Raw genomic sequence first — 16,754 nt, 5'->3', positions numbered from 1 at the left:
TTTGCTTCTCAAAAATAGCTTGCTTCTTAAATTCAAGTACAGTATAGGGTGACGTGTGTATTAAAAATCGGCAACAAAACACGGGACTACCGAGTACACAAACTGCAACACGACTGACTGCCGAGAAAAGACGTCGCTGCCCGAATACATAAGCAGCAACGTGACTTACTGCCGCAAAAAGACAAACCAAAACATTACTGTCTGATCTCGAGTCATTCATGACATACAGACAGCCATTTTCAAAGAAGTGTAATTAGCTTCCTGAGGAATTTAAAACAGAAGCTTTTACAATTTCAGCGTTTCTAACAAACAGCACCAACTTGGACAGATCGGAAATGCTGATCAGACCCCTGTATTCTTCGACATGCCAAGAGATACCACAGTTCACAAACTGGGAGAAAAACAGGTGTGAGAAATCATGAAGCAGCACATAACTGTAATGCTGTGTGTGATGGCAGATGATCACAAACTGCCTCCATGTGCGTAATTGAGGTTGTGTCTTTGTAAATGCATATTTACTTGATGTTTTATTTTTTCATCAAATTCAGGGTGAGAAATTTGGACTGCGTCTTAAATTCAAGGGTGTCTTAAATTTAAACCATTATATACCCCCTTGCATTCAAGCACCTCAGTTTTCTTTACTACACATAACAAACACTGCAGTAAACTGCAATTTTTTCCTCTATGTAATTTCTCTGTCCCTTGAAGAAGCAAGCACTGGTATATTACTACTGTAGAATAATTTGTTTAAAGTTTTATTTTAAATAGCACTTTGATAGTCATTTTTCCATATCTATTATGTAATTCTAACATTACACTATGTAACACAATTTTTGTTCCTGGGTAGTAAGTGTTATTTCCTAATTGCTTATGCCTCAAAAGCATAGAAAATGTCTATTATTGCACACAAAACTTTGCTTTTATGACCAGGACAGTGATATTTCAAAATATCACTATCTCCAATGGGAAAATGGGCAAATGTGTGTCTTTTCGCTCACATAAAGTCAGAAAAAAAAAACACATGAATCCAAATTAACATGTATTTATACTAAAGTAATACAAAAATGACTACAAAAGATTTAGATTATAATCGTAAATCTCGAAAAACTACTCACTTCTAAATCTTTTGTACTCATTTTTGACTTAATGAAAGCTTTAGTAAGGTGTCTCACCTAAGTCCTTGACTCGGATTGATTTTAAACATAACATTAACTGAAAACTGTGCATTTAAAAAAAAAAAAAAATGACAATACTGAATGAGAATAAAATCCATGATTCTTTTTATGTGCCAATTTCTATTTGTTTGGAATCCGTTAGCATCAATTGCTTGAGGTAGCAAGGAAATTATCTTACAGCTAGTTTTTGTTTTTTTCACTTTATTGTGGGAGAAATAAGTCAGATGCCATTTATGCTGGCCCCATACAGTCCTCAAATATTCTGAGACTACTGTGTTTACTTTGCAAGAGCAGTTTGATACATTATTATTTTAATGTTCAAACTGCATCCAAAATGCAGTGCAATGCATCACAGTAAGGGTAAACTTGCATGCAATGATGGAAAACTTTTTTTTGTTAAACTATCAGTCCTATTCTCCAAGTAAGAAAACAAAAAAATATTTTGTGAGCAAAATAAACACTATTCTGCACAGGCGAATGTCTGCTTTTGATTTCAGATAGGTTTCTTTTGCATATCGGATTCATTAATTCATAGATTTATGTTTAAAATCTGTTTCATGAAGTTATCAAACATCTTCATTTATGCAACCAAATACATTTCAAACACTGTTTGTTCGAATACTTACATTTTCTATGAACTGAGTATTGGAGAGCATGAGGAAATCATTAAAGACAGTATGCAGGCAACAGTCAGTTGCCTTTGTGTCACGGATCAGTCCATCAAGCTGCTTCTCAATTTCATGGGTTTTTGACATCATTCGTTGAGAAAAGTCTTGCAGGAAGAGAAGAAGCTGTTCAAATAGTAAAACACGGACAGCTAGTAAACTCTGTAGTATAGTAGTAATGCTAAATGCACTGGTAACATTTTATTGCAAACTGAAGCTAATGTAAATGTGCAGAACAGTTGCAATTTTACATACACGTAAAGGCGTGTACTCCAATTGTATGATATTTTTATATAAACAGGAGTGAGGAGAAGGGAGGAGATAAAATAAAACATCTGTGAACGGTTAACTTTTACAGTATAGACCTGTAATGGAACATTATCGTGAGAACCACAGAACACAGCTCATTATGTTAGAACTAACTGCTGCACTAATTAGCTCACCCCAGAGTCTGCAGCCAAAGACCAGTTTTCACTGGTCTTACGCATCTCTTCCAAAGACCAAGGCCTCTCCCAGATATGGTCACCCTCAGAGCCATTTTGCTCAGTAGTTCCATTGAAAAGTGACACACTGGGTCCATTCATCTGTAACAAACAACACAACATTAATATCATGGCTATTGCTTTTCTAATAAAAATCTGACTAACTCAATCCTTTAATCATAACCCTTACAATAGAGTTATACAGGGTGAATATAACTAAGGCTACCTAAGCATACATTAAAGACAACATGGGATGTGGAATCCCACAAACGGTGATGTAAACTAAAACAGTAGTTCCACTACGAGCAAAACACTTATATGTCAAGGTAGAGTACGATTTGAAATTCTTCTAGGAGATATTCCACTGGAGCCTCGATGGGTACAAACTGTAACTGGAATCTTAACTGGCAGAATTTCAAATACGACTAGTAGAGAAGCAACTCAAATCTCTCATAGACTGTTTCCAGAACAGCTATAAAATATAATATTCCGACTGAATCACATTACACGTACAATTCTTTACATTCAGGCGAACTGCTAATCCATGTGTGAAACTCATTTACTGACCGTATAAGCTATTAAGTCCCTGCTTTTCTGCTTTTTTTAAAATATAAATTTAACTGAATCTCACCACTAAAACACCCACTAGTTTATTTAGAACTTAAATATTCAACAGCCGTATGTTTGTATTAAGATAATTTACAGCGTACAACTGCAAACTCAAACAAGTTACCGCACGACTGATAGTAAAGTTTGCGAGTTTAAAACACTGAGCATAATCCGTTTTTTTTTTTTTTTTTTTTTTTTTTTTTTGGCTAATCAACACATTTTCACAATACACTAAATTATGTTGTCCAAACCTAACTGCCATTTCCTCGTTTTATTTAAAAGGAAGTAGGACATGATAAACACAGCACTAAGCTACACCAGTGAAAATTGCTTGTACTCGCTCAGGGCCTTTTTTTGAGGAAAAAAAAAAAAAAGCCCTACCGAAAACACAAAAACCATTTCATTTTTAAGGAGGGCTATAAAGGAAGCCTGTTTTCACTTACTGTGACTTTCCTTTCCTTTCCTCGGTTATTTTTCTAATTTTTGTGTTATGTTATGAAGATGTTTGTTTACTCAGTGGATGTCTGACAGCACCGCCATGTTCAGCCTCGGCCCAGTCAGCTGAGCCGACTAGGCTGAGTCACCTGACACACTACTTGCACTGCGACCACGTGAAACAAATGACTACAGCCATTCCCAATATGAACACCAATGCAAACCAATGTTACAAAATAAAACGTAGCTATCAGCACCCTCTAGTGGGATACTATAGGAAATCACACACAATCTAGTCATGTTGTGCTCCGTTTGAATATACCTGATATACTGTTTATGTTTTTATCTTGCGCAACCTGTAACACTACACATTTAACTTCTCTTGTGGTGTGTTCTTTCACGTCTACAAGTATTTATGTTTCACAAAAGACATAAAAGTGAAAACACTATGCGCCATCAGCATTAAAATCTCACATGAGTCCTGAGTTTCAAACTACCCAGAATGAAGTATATTATTTAAAGGATCAGGATTAGAAGGCAGGAAGAAGTATGTGTAATCGGAGCCTTGCAAAATAATTTGTTCTAGCCCCATAGCTGTATAAAGCTCTTGGAAGTTAGTTGCCTGTTGCCTGCAGCTTGAAGTATTAATAAAGCCAACCAGGGTTGAAGCTATTAAATCCAGATTGACACCAAACAGTGTCCAAGCTCACATACCCATAATCCCAACAGTTTATCTGCCAATGGTGGTTATACATTGTTTATACCACATGCATGACTAAGTAACTCAGTTAATAACTCCTTTTTTTGTAATGTGGGTAGTTGTGTCTCGAACATAAACCAGAGTACATTCCAAGGTGTGCACTGTCATCAAATAGTGCATGTCTCAGGGTTCCTATTTACTTACATGACAACGAGGCAAATATTTTAAATAAACAGAATTAAAGACAACAAACAAACAGAACACAAGCTGTACTAGATTTAGCATGAATAAAATTGAAGTGGACTGAGGGGCCTGAAGACCAACAAGTCCCCTGATCTGGACAGCATGTATCTAACAGTGCTTAAAGAAACAAGGCAGGCTATCTTCAAGCCACTGGTAGAGAGTCATGACACATAAATAATTACAGCAGAAGTGACGAATGCAAAAGTGCTAGCGATATTTAAAAAGGCAGATAAGGAGAAACCGGGAAATTAGCCTCAACTCCAAAACATAGACTCTGTCATAACAGGTAAAATAGAGGATTAATTATATAGTAACAACATTACAGGAAACAGGACAATCCTGTCTGAAATATCACAGTTTTATGTAGCACTTTTCCTAGTGGACCACCATCACAAAGCACTTTACAAGATAGTAGACTAAGGTGTGTGAACTATGCATCAGCTGCTGAGTCACTTACAACAACATCTCACCCCAAAGATGAAGCACAAGGAGGTTAAGTGACTTGCTCAGGGTCACACAATGAGCCAATAATTGAGCTGGGATTTGAAGCGGGTACCTGCTAATACAAGACCATTGCTTTAACCACTGGACCACACAGCATCTTTGCTTTTCATTTTCTATTTCAGTCATCTCATCCTGGTGTCTTTAAGAGCATGAAATGGGTTACCAAGCCATACTCTTAAATCACTGTGATCCTCTGTGATCTTAAAGCATAAGAACATAAGAAAATGCATGAATGAGAGGAGGGCTTCTGCCCATCCATGATTGTAAAGTTCCTTATATTTGATTAATATCAAAACTTTGTCGTGTTGGGTCTTAATTGATTCTGCCTCAACAACATGACCAGGTAAGCCATGGCTAGGTAATCCATTTCATAGCCTTACAACTCTAGATGTGAAGAAGTGTCTCCTACCCTCTGTCCTAAGTCTATCTCCACTTCATTTTCAGCTGTGTCCTCTGCTTCTGGTTTCTGTGCTGTGCTTAAAGTATTGATCAGGGTTAACTTTGTCACTTCTTTTAGATTTAAAAACTTAAATCAAGTCCCCATAAATTATTCTTTGTTCTAGGCTTAATAAATGGTTATTCCAGCCTGTACTTATTCTTATTCCTTTAAGCCCTGGGCCCTGTTCCTCATAGCTGGTTTAACTAATTCAGGCTAATCAGAGGTTAGCCAGATTCGATTAACCTGATAATTGAAGTCAGGCTATCTCCGTTCCTCATGGCGAATACAGGCTAAAAGTGTCTCGTTAACTCAATTCCGATTTAAGAAATCCAGGTAATTGCATGTGCTCGTGCTACCTCAAAAGGAAGAATCGCAGAGCACTGAAACAATGATCTTCACGAAAGATGACATTGAAAGAGAGAGCAACTTTTTTTTTCAGCCCGAGTGAGCAAGAGTGTGCAACAACCAACCAAATGCAACACTGCTGCTGCTGCCAAGTCCAGATAGGAAGCATGGAAAAAATTGCAGATAAGTTAAATGCGTTTTTCTTTTTTTTATTTTGCTGTTGTATTTAACCTTTGTCATGCAAATTAATGTATTTATTTTCCAGAGTGGGCCACTAACTATGAACACTATATAAACCCTTTTTTTTCTGTAAAAAAAAAAAAAATCATTCTCACTTCTACCAGCAGAAAAATAGCTTTCAACACGGTAAGAGCACCTTTTCATACAGCTTCATTATTTTATATTTCAATTTAGTTTAAATATGCACAAAAAACAATGTATATCTTATGACTGTCTTGGCTAACCCTAATGGTATTGCCTTTTTTATCTTATTGAACAACAAACTGGAATTTACAAACAAGACATATTGCTGAACATGCTCTACCGTCTTTCCAAGAATGCTCAAATATCATCTTTCTTCAGCGTAGACAGTTCCTGATTGAATATTACAAGCAGCTTTCACCACTACAGCCATCCTGTTCACATGTCATTTTAATTTGTAATTGATCCTAGCTATAATTATCATATGGGTTTGGCACATTGTGCAGTATATACTATATCAGTACACATTTCAAAATCAGTTCAATAATTCCTTCATAGGTTTCAACTATTTATGGATTTACTGGGCACAGTGAAATAGTTGATGATGAGAAAACTTGTTCTCAAGAATGATCACACAAAGAAGTGTTACAACAGAGGCCAATAAGAATCCTATTGATCTCTACAGAACTTCTCGGTTGTAACAGTGTCTGGTTAAAATTGGTTGTTGGCAGAGTTGAGTTAACATACATAACATGTTGGATATGTATTTGTCTTAATAAACATCAACAGTCTAAAATGGTTGACTTTTTACTGTAATGGATCTTCTACTAGCAGCTCATGAGTTAATAATAGTCACATTAGTAATGAGACACATGCTTACCTCTCCCCTGCAGAGTTGACTGGTAAGACATTTGTCTTTGAATTGTATGGTTTGCAGTTGACATCCAGCCCTTCCCTTTCAATTCAATTCAATAGGCTGACATGCCAATTTATTTCAGTAACGCCCTAGGGGAGAGAATCCTGCCAAAGACATTATCAGTTGTGAGAATTATTATAATTGTTCAAGAGTATAGTGCTAATATTGATGCATGAAATGCGTAACAGATAAGGAAAAATATACAGAATATTAAAATGTTTGCACAACTACAGTATGCTGTATTGCACCCCTATGATAAAAAAACAAAACAACAACTAATAAACCAAAAAAAAAAAAAAAACAACATGTGGACTCCAGTTGGAGAATTGCTGGAAACTACGCTACCATGCCCGTTTGCAAGAAATAGGCTTAGGGAGAATAAAAACAGCATACCATGAATAGATGCAATTAATTACCATTATATAAAAAAAATATATAATGTATAAAAATATAATATGAAAATATTATTTTCAGCTGATCTTTAGATTGTCGTCCCCCCTCCCTCCCCCTGGATTTGACTTGGTTGAAACCATGTTCGGTTCAATACACACAGAACACATTGCATTTGTAAAATGCAGTTATTTCTCATTGCAAGTAAAATAAATAAACAATACAAATTAACACATTTGTTGACACTGTGGCAATGTCAAGAAGGACACAAGGCAAGGAGTTCAAGGCTAAACTTTTTATTTTGTTTTAGCTTCAGTAATCACTTAATAAAGCTGTTCTCTATTCTCTTTAGCTTTCTTTCTCGTTGGCTCTCAGCCCCGAATGGTAGCTGGATAGAAATCCCCCGGCCCAGTGTTGCACCAGGAAGTTGAAGAGCTGCAGCTGATCAATCCATCAAGCAACTTGTCGCTCAGTAGCCACTGCAGAGCAGCGTGGTCAGTCTGAACAGAGAACGAAAGGCTGCAGAAGTAGTGGAGGAAATGATGCACCTCCGCATCATTCCCGGCGAGTTATTGTGACAGAGATCGAATGATGCTTGGTGTTAGATCTCCCTCCGGACCTGAGAGGGTACTAGATAAAGGGAGCAGAATACCCTGGGCTAAAAGGCATGACACTTAATTCCTGTGGGTAGGTGGAAGTTGGCTAGCTAGAAAAGGGACTGAGCTACGGTACCTGAAGTCAATCACCTGAACATTAAACGGTGTGGCATCTGCAGACTGGAAAAGCGGATGCGCTCGTTAACCAAGGGGTCATGAGCGAGGGTATAAAATAGGGGCGTAGCAAAGTAATCTGTTCCTTTGTAAATAGTTGGATTTGACCTTGAAGGAGTAAAACGTATTGCTGAAAACCATGTTTGTTTTGTGTTTGTTAATGTCAGCTGTAACTGTTTTTGTCTCAATAGACTACCAGAAACACGATCCAGAGCTGTGTCACAAGCCAGCATCAACCCAGACATCACTTTCACCCCTGCATTTCACGGAGGACTGTAATTACACCACTAGCACCTAAATTCACTCACTCACTGTCTTATGTTTGTGTCTTTGTGTTTAGTGTGGGTGTGTGTAAAACCTGGACTTTTGGTTGCGGGTCAAACCCCGGGTTACAAATTACGAGTGATACAAGCTGCTGTATCACTCCAGCATTTATTATTTATGGATGTTTGCCTTAAGGCTCTGTACATTGTAATTTATTTCAATAAAGACCCTTGCACCTGAAAGGCTTGACTCGACTCCGCTTGCCGCTGTGTGGTGTCAGCCCAGCCACTGCAGCCGGTTCATCCTCTAGCTGACTTTTTAGTTCCCACAACCCGCAATCAAACTCCCATTCGGCTGCCGGTCTCCATGCCGCCAGCAGAGTGAAGATCGACTTCTCTTCCGGTTTCTTCTTGAGCACCGACGACACCCCACTTCTGGTACCAATGTAACGTTCTTGGGTTCCTGCAGGCAGGAGTTTCTCACTGATGGAGGTGGGATGCGAATCCGGGACCTCCCACTCTGAAGCATAGCGCCGATACCCCTGTACAAAAGAATTGACTCCCTTGCAGGAGCATGTATTGGGTTTATGTCTTTTCAGATTGCGTCACCTACCAACCCTGACCCCTACCCCCGTGCATGCTACAATACCATCAAAGACATACAGGGCCGATGGGTAGAACAGTCAAGAAAAATGTCATGCAAGGCATTTATTACCTAGCTAACACTGGGCTGTGAGCGATCGACAAAAACCAACAAACAAAAATCCTGCTAAGAGTTATCTGTGATCACAGTATAAAGCGTATTGCACCTGAAATACACATCTCTAATGATAATAATTTAAAAAGTTACATTGACACCTTTTAAAATGAGATCTCCAGCCATACAAGGCTCTAATTAAGTACACATCAGAAGTTCTGTGACTGACACGAATCACACAAAGCAAGACAAACTGTAGTTCACCCATAACATCATACCTGTTTACAATTTTAGCTAACCCAATTTGTTGCTCATCAGTTAAAGTCACATACATTTGCTGAATTGTGAAAACAATGATAAAAATAACTTTAAGGGCCAAACTCAGTCATACCCCGTTCAGATGGGCGATTCCTTGTGTTCTGAGCTAAAGCCATTTGCGCATTCCTGGGCAAGTGCCAGTACATGGCGTACCACTTTTTAACACATACCGCAAAATAACACCAAACCGGTTTCCAAACTATTTATAAAAACATATCCATATGGCATCTTATATACATATAAACAAGGACTAGTCCTACAGTTTTACATCAGCATAAAAATTGTTAGAAAGACCACAACAATTACGGAGCAAAAAATAAGTCAAACTAAACTTATCACAGCTGCGATCAGGCAGTAGTTAAAAACAAGAACAACAAAACACAAATATATAGTCTAGCTAAATGCATCTTTTTCCGTTTTCTTTAGTAAGAATGTGTCAGTTGTAGTTATCAAATGTATTTTTGACAGAAATGGAAAGTGTTGATAATTTTAAAGGCTTTATCTTTTTAATAATCAGTTTTATTAAAAACATAATATTTCTCACTGGAACCGGATTCAAAACAAATAGTTTGCAGCTCTCTACAGGATAGATAAGCTTTGACAAAATCAGATACATATATTTATTTAACCACTCCTAATGCTGTTCAAACATTCAGAATTTACTGGGAGTTGAACATTGCAATATTGATTCAGTACTAAGCTCTGTAAGAGAATCAAACCAAAACATTCTACAAAAATGTAATTTCCATAGCAGCTTCTATTGATAAATGTCTATGTATCCAAATACAGTAATATGTACATATTATAATATATCATATCAATTAAATTTAGTTGCTCTCCTGCCAAAGCTGTCCATGCTGCAGGACATGAATGGAAGTTGATCTCTCAAGCTTTGTTGCTTAGTCAGCTCACTCCCTATATAAATATTAACAATAAAACAATGCCAAGGTCTATTTAGATTACTACTGCTTAGCATGACTTATGTGTTTTAGTTACTACTCTGTTAAATGCAAATAAAAACATGTTTTCTGATCCGGGAAGACCAGGAACTACCTCATATATTTCTTGCTATATAACCCTAGTATTTCTGATAAGAAAAACCATTCCACATCGAGTCAACAGGAGGAAAACTAAATCTTCAAGATGGTGAGCAAAAAAACAAAACAACTAACTACTGTACAGTATTCTGTATTTTAGTCAGGATTGTTGGCAATTTTGTAAAATTTAAATATGCCTCAAACATGTATTGGGATAGATAGAAGAAGACTAGATATCTGTAATGGTAAACGTATGAGAAAGTAAGATATGTAGACAAACACCCACTGAAGAAGGCACCAGCTGAAATGCTTGTCTTCTAGAGTTTCTTACATATTTTTTGTTGAGTTTTTAAAAAAAAAAAAAATTAAGTTTTAGATTACATTTCTGTAATGGCAACTTTCAGCGAGGCACCAATCTTGGCAGTATTGTATTGTATGTGATATTCAGTTTTTGTTGTAAAATGAAGTACACATATCACATTTAGTTGTTCTCCATTGGTAGCAATGGGTTGTTGTCTTTTTCATGTATTGAAGATGTAGCAATATATATATATATATATACACACACACACACACACACACACACACACACACCTGGGAATATCAAGATATTAAGTGAGTAAGGGGTCAGAGTGGAGTTCTGTGAAATGTATTTGAACAGTATAGATTATGTGTACAATTAAGTTTATTTATTTTTTTCTGACATTATTTACACGTATGTATGTACAGTCATAGCACAATGCACAGTGCCGGTACAATGAAAAACACTTTAGGCTATATTTACAGCAAGGTAAAGAAAGAAACCTAATTTTCTGCATGTTTCTGTTATAGAAACACTTCCTCTTTATAGCAGTTGTACTTCTTGCCTGCATGTCGCTGTGCAATGCACAGTGCCACACTGAGAACATGAAAATTGACCCGAAAAATCCTGGTATGTGCTTATGCTTATTTTTAAAATATAAATAAATGAAAGTTTGGATTGATCAGCTGGGATTTAGTGATGATTCCAAGCTTTACCTTAACAATGGTAGGTTACTTTGCTGTCAATGGCATAAAGAAAGTTTACAGCATCATAAAGTGTGCTTTAATGATGGTGGTTAAAGTAATTGTAGCTAACACAATTGTTCACATCTATTCATTTTATAGGTTCAGATGTGCAGTTTTGAAAGAAACACATGTTTTTGCAAAAATGCATTTTCATTTCAAAACGAGACACTTGTACGACACTAGGTTAAAGAAAACTCTGTTTGGAAGGCATACTTGTAGAGTGAAAGTGTCCCCACTCCTTCACTGACTTCCTTCCTGTCAATAACCGATCATATGCTTCTCTTATTGATTGACATGATTTCAGCCAGTAATATGTTTTGACCCAAAAGACACAGCTGAGGTGAAATGACTGAGGCAGTACAAGTGCAGGGAGATAACCCAATAATAAGGCATTGAAACTGAGAGTTTCCTTTAACCTAATAAAGCAGGCCCAGATATCGTGTGTTAAAATTAAAACACTGTGCTATAAGGCATGTTTCTTTTAAAACTGCTCACTTGAGACATATGTAGCATATGGAATTGGATCAGATTTATGGAATTGATTTGTTAGCTACAACTACTAATGGGTAAGCTTTTCTTTTCATCTAAAAGTTAATTAGGCCAGTCTGCTGTCTTCAAATTGTTTTGCATATAACATGTTCTTTCATTTTGATTTGTACATCTTCATTTTGTAGTGCTAGATTACGTTTCAGAATCATATGTAGATTAATAAACTGCATTCTACCTATAAAACATAAATATATTGATCTGTGCAAAATAACTATGCAAAATATAAATTGTATGTGATATGATTTGTCTAGGAAAGATGATAACAGGCATTGTATTTCATTTCAAGGTTGACTGCTTTTCATAATTGTATAATTAAAGCACTATTGTGATACAGTACTGTCTTTTGTAATTGTATAACTTTTTGCATTTGTAGGCTGTACAGATAAGAACGGTGTGGTTCATCCATTTGGTTCTCAATGGAAGGACAAGGATTGTTTGCAGTGCAGTTGCAGTGATTCTACCATTGAATGCTGTGCCATGTACGTAACACTGTTTATTAATAACATAAAAAACACAGGCCTACAGATTCTAGATTCACTAATGATTTTCTTTTCTTAATTGTAACATGGAAATGTACGTATAATATAGGATCAATAAATTAAGCATTTTCTAAAAAACCAAATAGATATAATTAATACATTCAAATAAAAATAATCGGTGATCCATTTATCTAGCAGCTGTTAGCAACTTTCCACAATGGCAATAACTTGTACCATGGAGATGCTGCTTTTATATACAAACAAAAGAGAATTGAAGAACGATAGTATGCTATTCAGCCCATCAATACATGTCTGGTTCCGAGCAGCCAACTGATCCCAGAACTTTGCCCTGTTTGTTCTTGAAGGATCCTAATGATTCAGCTTCGATGTTGTGGCCTGTAACCCAAACTCCTATTATATGACATTCACAATTATAACTTCTTTTAGTCCTTTTGCTCTGAGATATTAAAGTGATTGAAGCTAATAAAATATCTTACCAGTTGTGCACTTCCGATCATTATATATGTCTCAAATGTCCAGCTTTGAAAGAAAGACATGTTATTGTAACATTATTATTTTTTTAAACATGATATCTGCTGCTACACTTGATTAAGCACACCTCTGTTTGAGATCAGTGTTTTCAGTGTTTCATTTGCTTGGTCATTCCATCTGGTGGTTGAAATTCTCCACACCCAATGGCGGTCAATAACCAATCAGCTGCTTATCCTATTGACTGACATGCCTTCAGCATGTAATTTGCAATGACCCAGAAGACACTAATGAGGTGAAATGACCCAGGAAGTGCAAGTATAACATATTTCCTTTAAAAATGCAGAAAAAGTTTAAACTTCCTTTAACCTACAGTACCATTTTTTTTTTTTTTTAAATGGCATACATGTTTGCTACAACAAACGTGTCACCCGTTTTAAAACATGAAACTGCAAATTTGAGACCTATGTCCTTAATATAAGATAAGATTTCTGGAATTATTTTGTTAGCTACAATTACTTTAATGAAGTTTTAACCTTTTGTGCCTTTAGTGGCAGTCAATGTCCTGCTATTGGGGCCAAAGCTATCAATGTGTAAACCACATCATTTCAGGATTTTGTAACCCTAAAACTCTTATAATGTCACATTGTGTTGTTTTCCCTCCTTATAGGATTCCACAGTATGTGGGGCTTCCTGAGCACTGTGAGGTGGTGGTGAACAAGGAGGCTTGCACCTACGAATTGATTAACAAGAAAGATCCATCCAAGGAGTGTGAGCCAACAGGAGCTATTCTATAGTTAGAAAAACCCTCATTCAGATCTGTGAGAAACACACAAACCCAGATTAGAGTGTATAGGGCTCTGTGAAACAAACTGTTTATAATACATAATGCTGTAGAGCCTGGCTACTTTAAAATTGATTAATTTAGTTCCAGTTTGGCAAAAATAGCATGGCGATGGTAAGTCAGTAGGTCATTGTTGTTCCATTTTTCTCATACTGTAGCTGCATATTAAAAATGAACTTACCTATCTACCAACTCTTTCTGGGTTCATTTTACTCTGTATCATTAAACTACATTTGATACCTTTTCAGAAAATCTGTGTGGATCATTACGGCAGTATGCTCCGCCCCTGTGTGTATTTTGCGTTACATGTAGCATGTGGTGTGTTAATGTTGGTGTATAGATATTGCTGCACGGGATATAAATGGGTCTGAGTAGCACAGTGTAGTCCGTAACACTGGCTTGTTTCAGCTCGCCTACTCAGTGCGCTGGTTAAGAAAAAAAAAAAAAAAAAAAAAAGAAAACCAGTTACCCGTGTTGCCGTGGTGACTGCTATTTTACCCTCACAGCTTTGCTGTTGTGTATGTGTTTTTTCTATTACTGCCTTGCAGTTAAAAAAAAAAATTCAAGCGTGATTCCTCCACAGGGACCCAGCTCTGCTGCGTACCACTGCTGAGTTGAATCCGTTTATTTCAGCCAACCTACTCAGCACACTTGGTAATAACAATAATAATACAAATTTACAGCTTACCAGCCTGACTGTGTTTCTCCCAAAACTGAATTGCTGTGTGTAAGCCTACATTTTTTTTCCTATTACTGCCTTTGCAGTAAAAAAAGAAATAAAAGCACACCTTGAGTCTGTGCTCCACTCTGGTATACGTTTAGTGCTGCCCCGTTGTGTGATTGCACGCAGTCCAGAACCAGGTTATCGCCATGCTGCACCCTGGTGCAGCACCGTGTGCTTCCCTGTACTCCTCTCCCGATTGCCTACCGCAGCCACTCGAGCCTGTGTATCCACCCCGGTGTATGCAATGCGCTACCCTGGGTTGTGTTGACTAGATGGGTTAAGGCTATGCGATTCTCAGTGCTTCGACGCCCTCGGTGCTAGGACCCCAGTATGTCCATAACACCTGCACTCTGTCCCCCGATTGTTTGGTGCACCAGTACTGTATTCTATTTCTGCACCCTTGGTGCCTGAGTGCTTCAATATACAGGTCTCGGATGTTACAGAACCGGATGTCAGCATTGCTGAGGAGGTCCATGATGCGATTTCGATGGCAGCCTCATGGGAAGGTGGATCCTTCTTTCAGAAGCAACCCTACCTCTCTTGACCATTCCGGACCAGCGGTAGAGGAATTGCTGCAGTGCTCTCACCGAGAACGCAAGGCATCTCAGCAGGTAGCCTCAATGCTCCACTCCTGTACTCTGGTACAGGAGAGAACGAGACGCTGATTTCTACCGTACTTGCCAGTCTGTCCGGCCTGGCGAATGGTTTATAACAGTGGACCAAAAGGATACGTATCCCATGTCCCTATTCGTCCAGTGGACAGGAAGTATCTCCACTTCGCCTTTCAGGGGAGCATCTTCGAGTTTTCCGTGCTGGATTTCGGCCTCTCCTTAGCCCCCTGCACGGTTTCAAAGTGCATTTATGGCCCCCAGATGGCCCAGGAGATTCTGTTTTTCAAACGTCTGCCAGCTGCTGCAAAGCCAGACCTGGGATATAACACTGTGCATGGATCTCCTCAGCCAGGTGCACGGCACCTTCTGGCACCCAGAACCGGGCAGACTCCAACTGTGGGTCTGGCCCCTGAACGGGACCATCTGTCCACCTTAGGGCTCTCAGACGCAGTTGTCAGTACACTGCAGAATGCTAGGGCCTCCTCCACAGGAGCGTTGCTTGCCTAGAAGTGGAAGGATTTTCAAAATAATTGCCCTATAGCAACTATTATGCATTTTCTGCAAGATCTGTTAGAGGCTAGTTGATCCCCCTCTACAGTGAAAGTGTACCTAGTAGCCATACCTGCATGGCATGTCCCCATTGACTCAGTGTCCCGGGCGATCATATACTAGCGACCCGTTTTTTGAAGGATACTCGCGGTTATGTCCGCCTGATATTGTGCTGCAGTCTCTCACGAAGGCCCTGTTTGAACCCATACACTCCATAGAGTTGAAGAATCTATCTATGAAGACAGCCTTTCTCTTGGTTGTCACCTCCACAAAGTGGGTCAGTGAGCTACAGATGATGTCGGTGTACAGCTCCTGTATGCATATTTGGGACGATGGCAGCAGGGTATCAGTACGTATAAACCCTGCTTTCCTCCCTAAGGTGATCACAGCTTTCTACATGAACCAGTATGTGGAATTGGAGTTTTTCCATCCACCCTCATATGCTGCCTTTCCTTCTCCCTCAAGGACATCACCCCAGGAAGGGGCATATCCCATAAATAATATTTTGGTGGTTGTCTTCTCTTTCAGGGAACCAGGGTTACGGTAAGTAACCTAACGGAATTCATTCATCAACCTCCTCCTGCAGGTTGTGCCGGAAAGGTTATATATTCACCAATGTGGTTACACAAATCACTGGACACTTTCCATAAGCGTGACATGGTAGCTTTAATGCCATAGCAATGATCCAACACTTCTTGAAAACTGCCACTAGCTGTTAACACTTGTAATGAAGTAGAAAGTGACATACTTCTTCTTGTTTCATTTCTTATTTCTTGCTCTAGTGAAGCACATCCATTTGTTATTTCCACTCTTGGCAGTCTGGTTTCTTCTGTGTTGATACATTGATCAATAGGGTTTGAGAGATCTGGCGACATCTGGTGGCTGTTAACAACAGAAAACAACATCAGGAAGAGAAAAAAAAGCTCCAAACTTCAATTGCTACTTGGTTCTTCAAACCTTCCAAAGACATCTTCCCAGAAAGGTGCTGAACGACCACAAGGATCCCAGAATGAGCAATATGTTTAAATGGTAATAAAATGATGATAAAAGACTGAATCCAAGACTTTGACAACCCTGACACCATCAATGTACCTGCACTGTTACATTTCCCAAGTGGCTCATCTGGTAAAACAGTTGTGTGGTGTGCAGAATAAGTCAGAGGATTCCAGAGAGAGCATTGCACTCGTCCTGGCAATTTGGACTATCAGTGCTTGTCTGGTTGATAGATTTGCTCCTAATGATTCAGCATCAGCAGGGCTAGGTAACCTATTCA

The 16,754-nt window shown here is 38.3% G+C and overlaps 2 protein-coding genes across 7 annotated transcripts in view; one reads left to right on the top strand and one right to left on the bottom strand.

The window, feature by feature from the left end:
• The window catches only part of washc2c (WASH complex subunit 2C), a 29,565-nt gene extending 26,068 nt beyond the window's left edge, over positions 1 to 3,497 (bottom strand). For all 6 annotated transcript variants that reach the window (XM_041268027.1, XM_041268030.1, XM_041268031.1 and 3 more), the window contains exons 1-3: positions 3,375 to 3,497; positions 2,284 to 2,424; positions 1,802 to 1,966 (exon numbers count right to left, since the gene is read on the bottom strand). In XM_041268027.1, the coding sequence (XP_041123961.1) occupies positions 1,802 to 1,966; positions 2,284 to 2,424 (306 nt within the window). In that variant the 5' untranslated portion in view covers positions 3,375 to 3,497. The remainder of the gene's footprint in view (positions 1 to 1,801; positions 1,967 to 2,283; positions 2,425 to 3,374) is intronic.
• Positions 3,498 to 10,174: 6,677 nt separating this feature from the next.
• LOC121326048 (beta-microseminoprotein-like) lies at positions 10,175 to 13,840 on the top strand. The gene is made up of 4 exons (XM_041269198.1): positions 10,175 to 10,298; positions 11,021 to 11,120; positions 12,159 to 12,264; positions 13,424 to 13,840. The coding sequence occupies exons 1-4, from the start codon at positions 10,296 to 10,298 to the stop codon at positions 13,548 to 13,550; spliced, it is 336 nt and encodes a 111-aa protein (XP_041125132.1). The 5' UTR covers positions 10,175 to 10,295; the 3' UTR covers positions 13,551 to 13,840.
• The last annotated feature ends 2,914 nt before the right edge of the window (positions 13,841 to 16,754 follow it).

This window comes from Polyodon spathula, chromosome 13 (assembly GCF_017654505.1).
Source record: "Polyodon spathula isolate WHYD16114869_AA chromosome 13, ASM1765450v1, whole genome shotgun sequence".
NCBI lineage: Eukaryota > Metazoa > Chordata > Actinopteri > Acipenseriformes > Polyodontidae > Polyodon > Polyodon spathula.
This window is presented reverse-complemented; position numbering and strand designations above follow the sequence as displayed.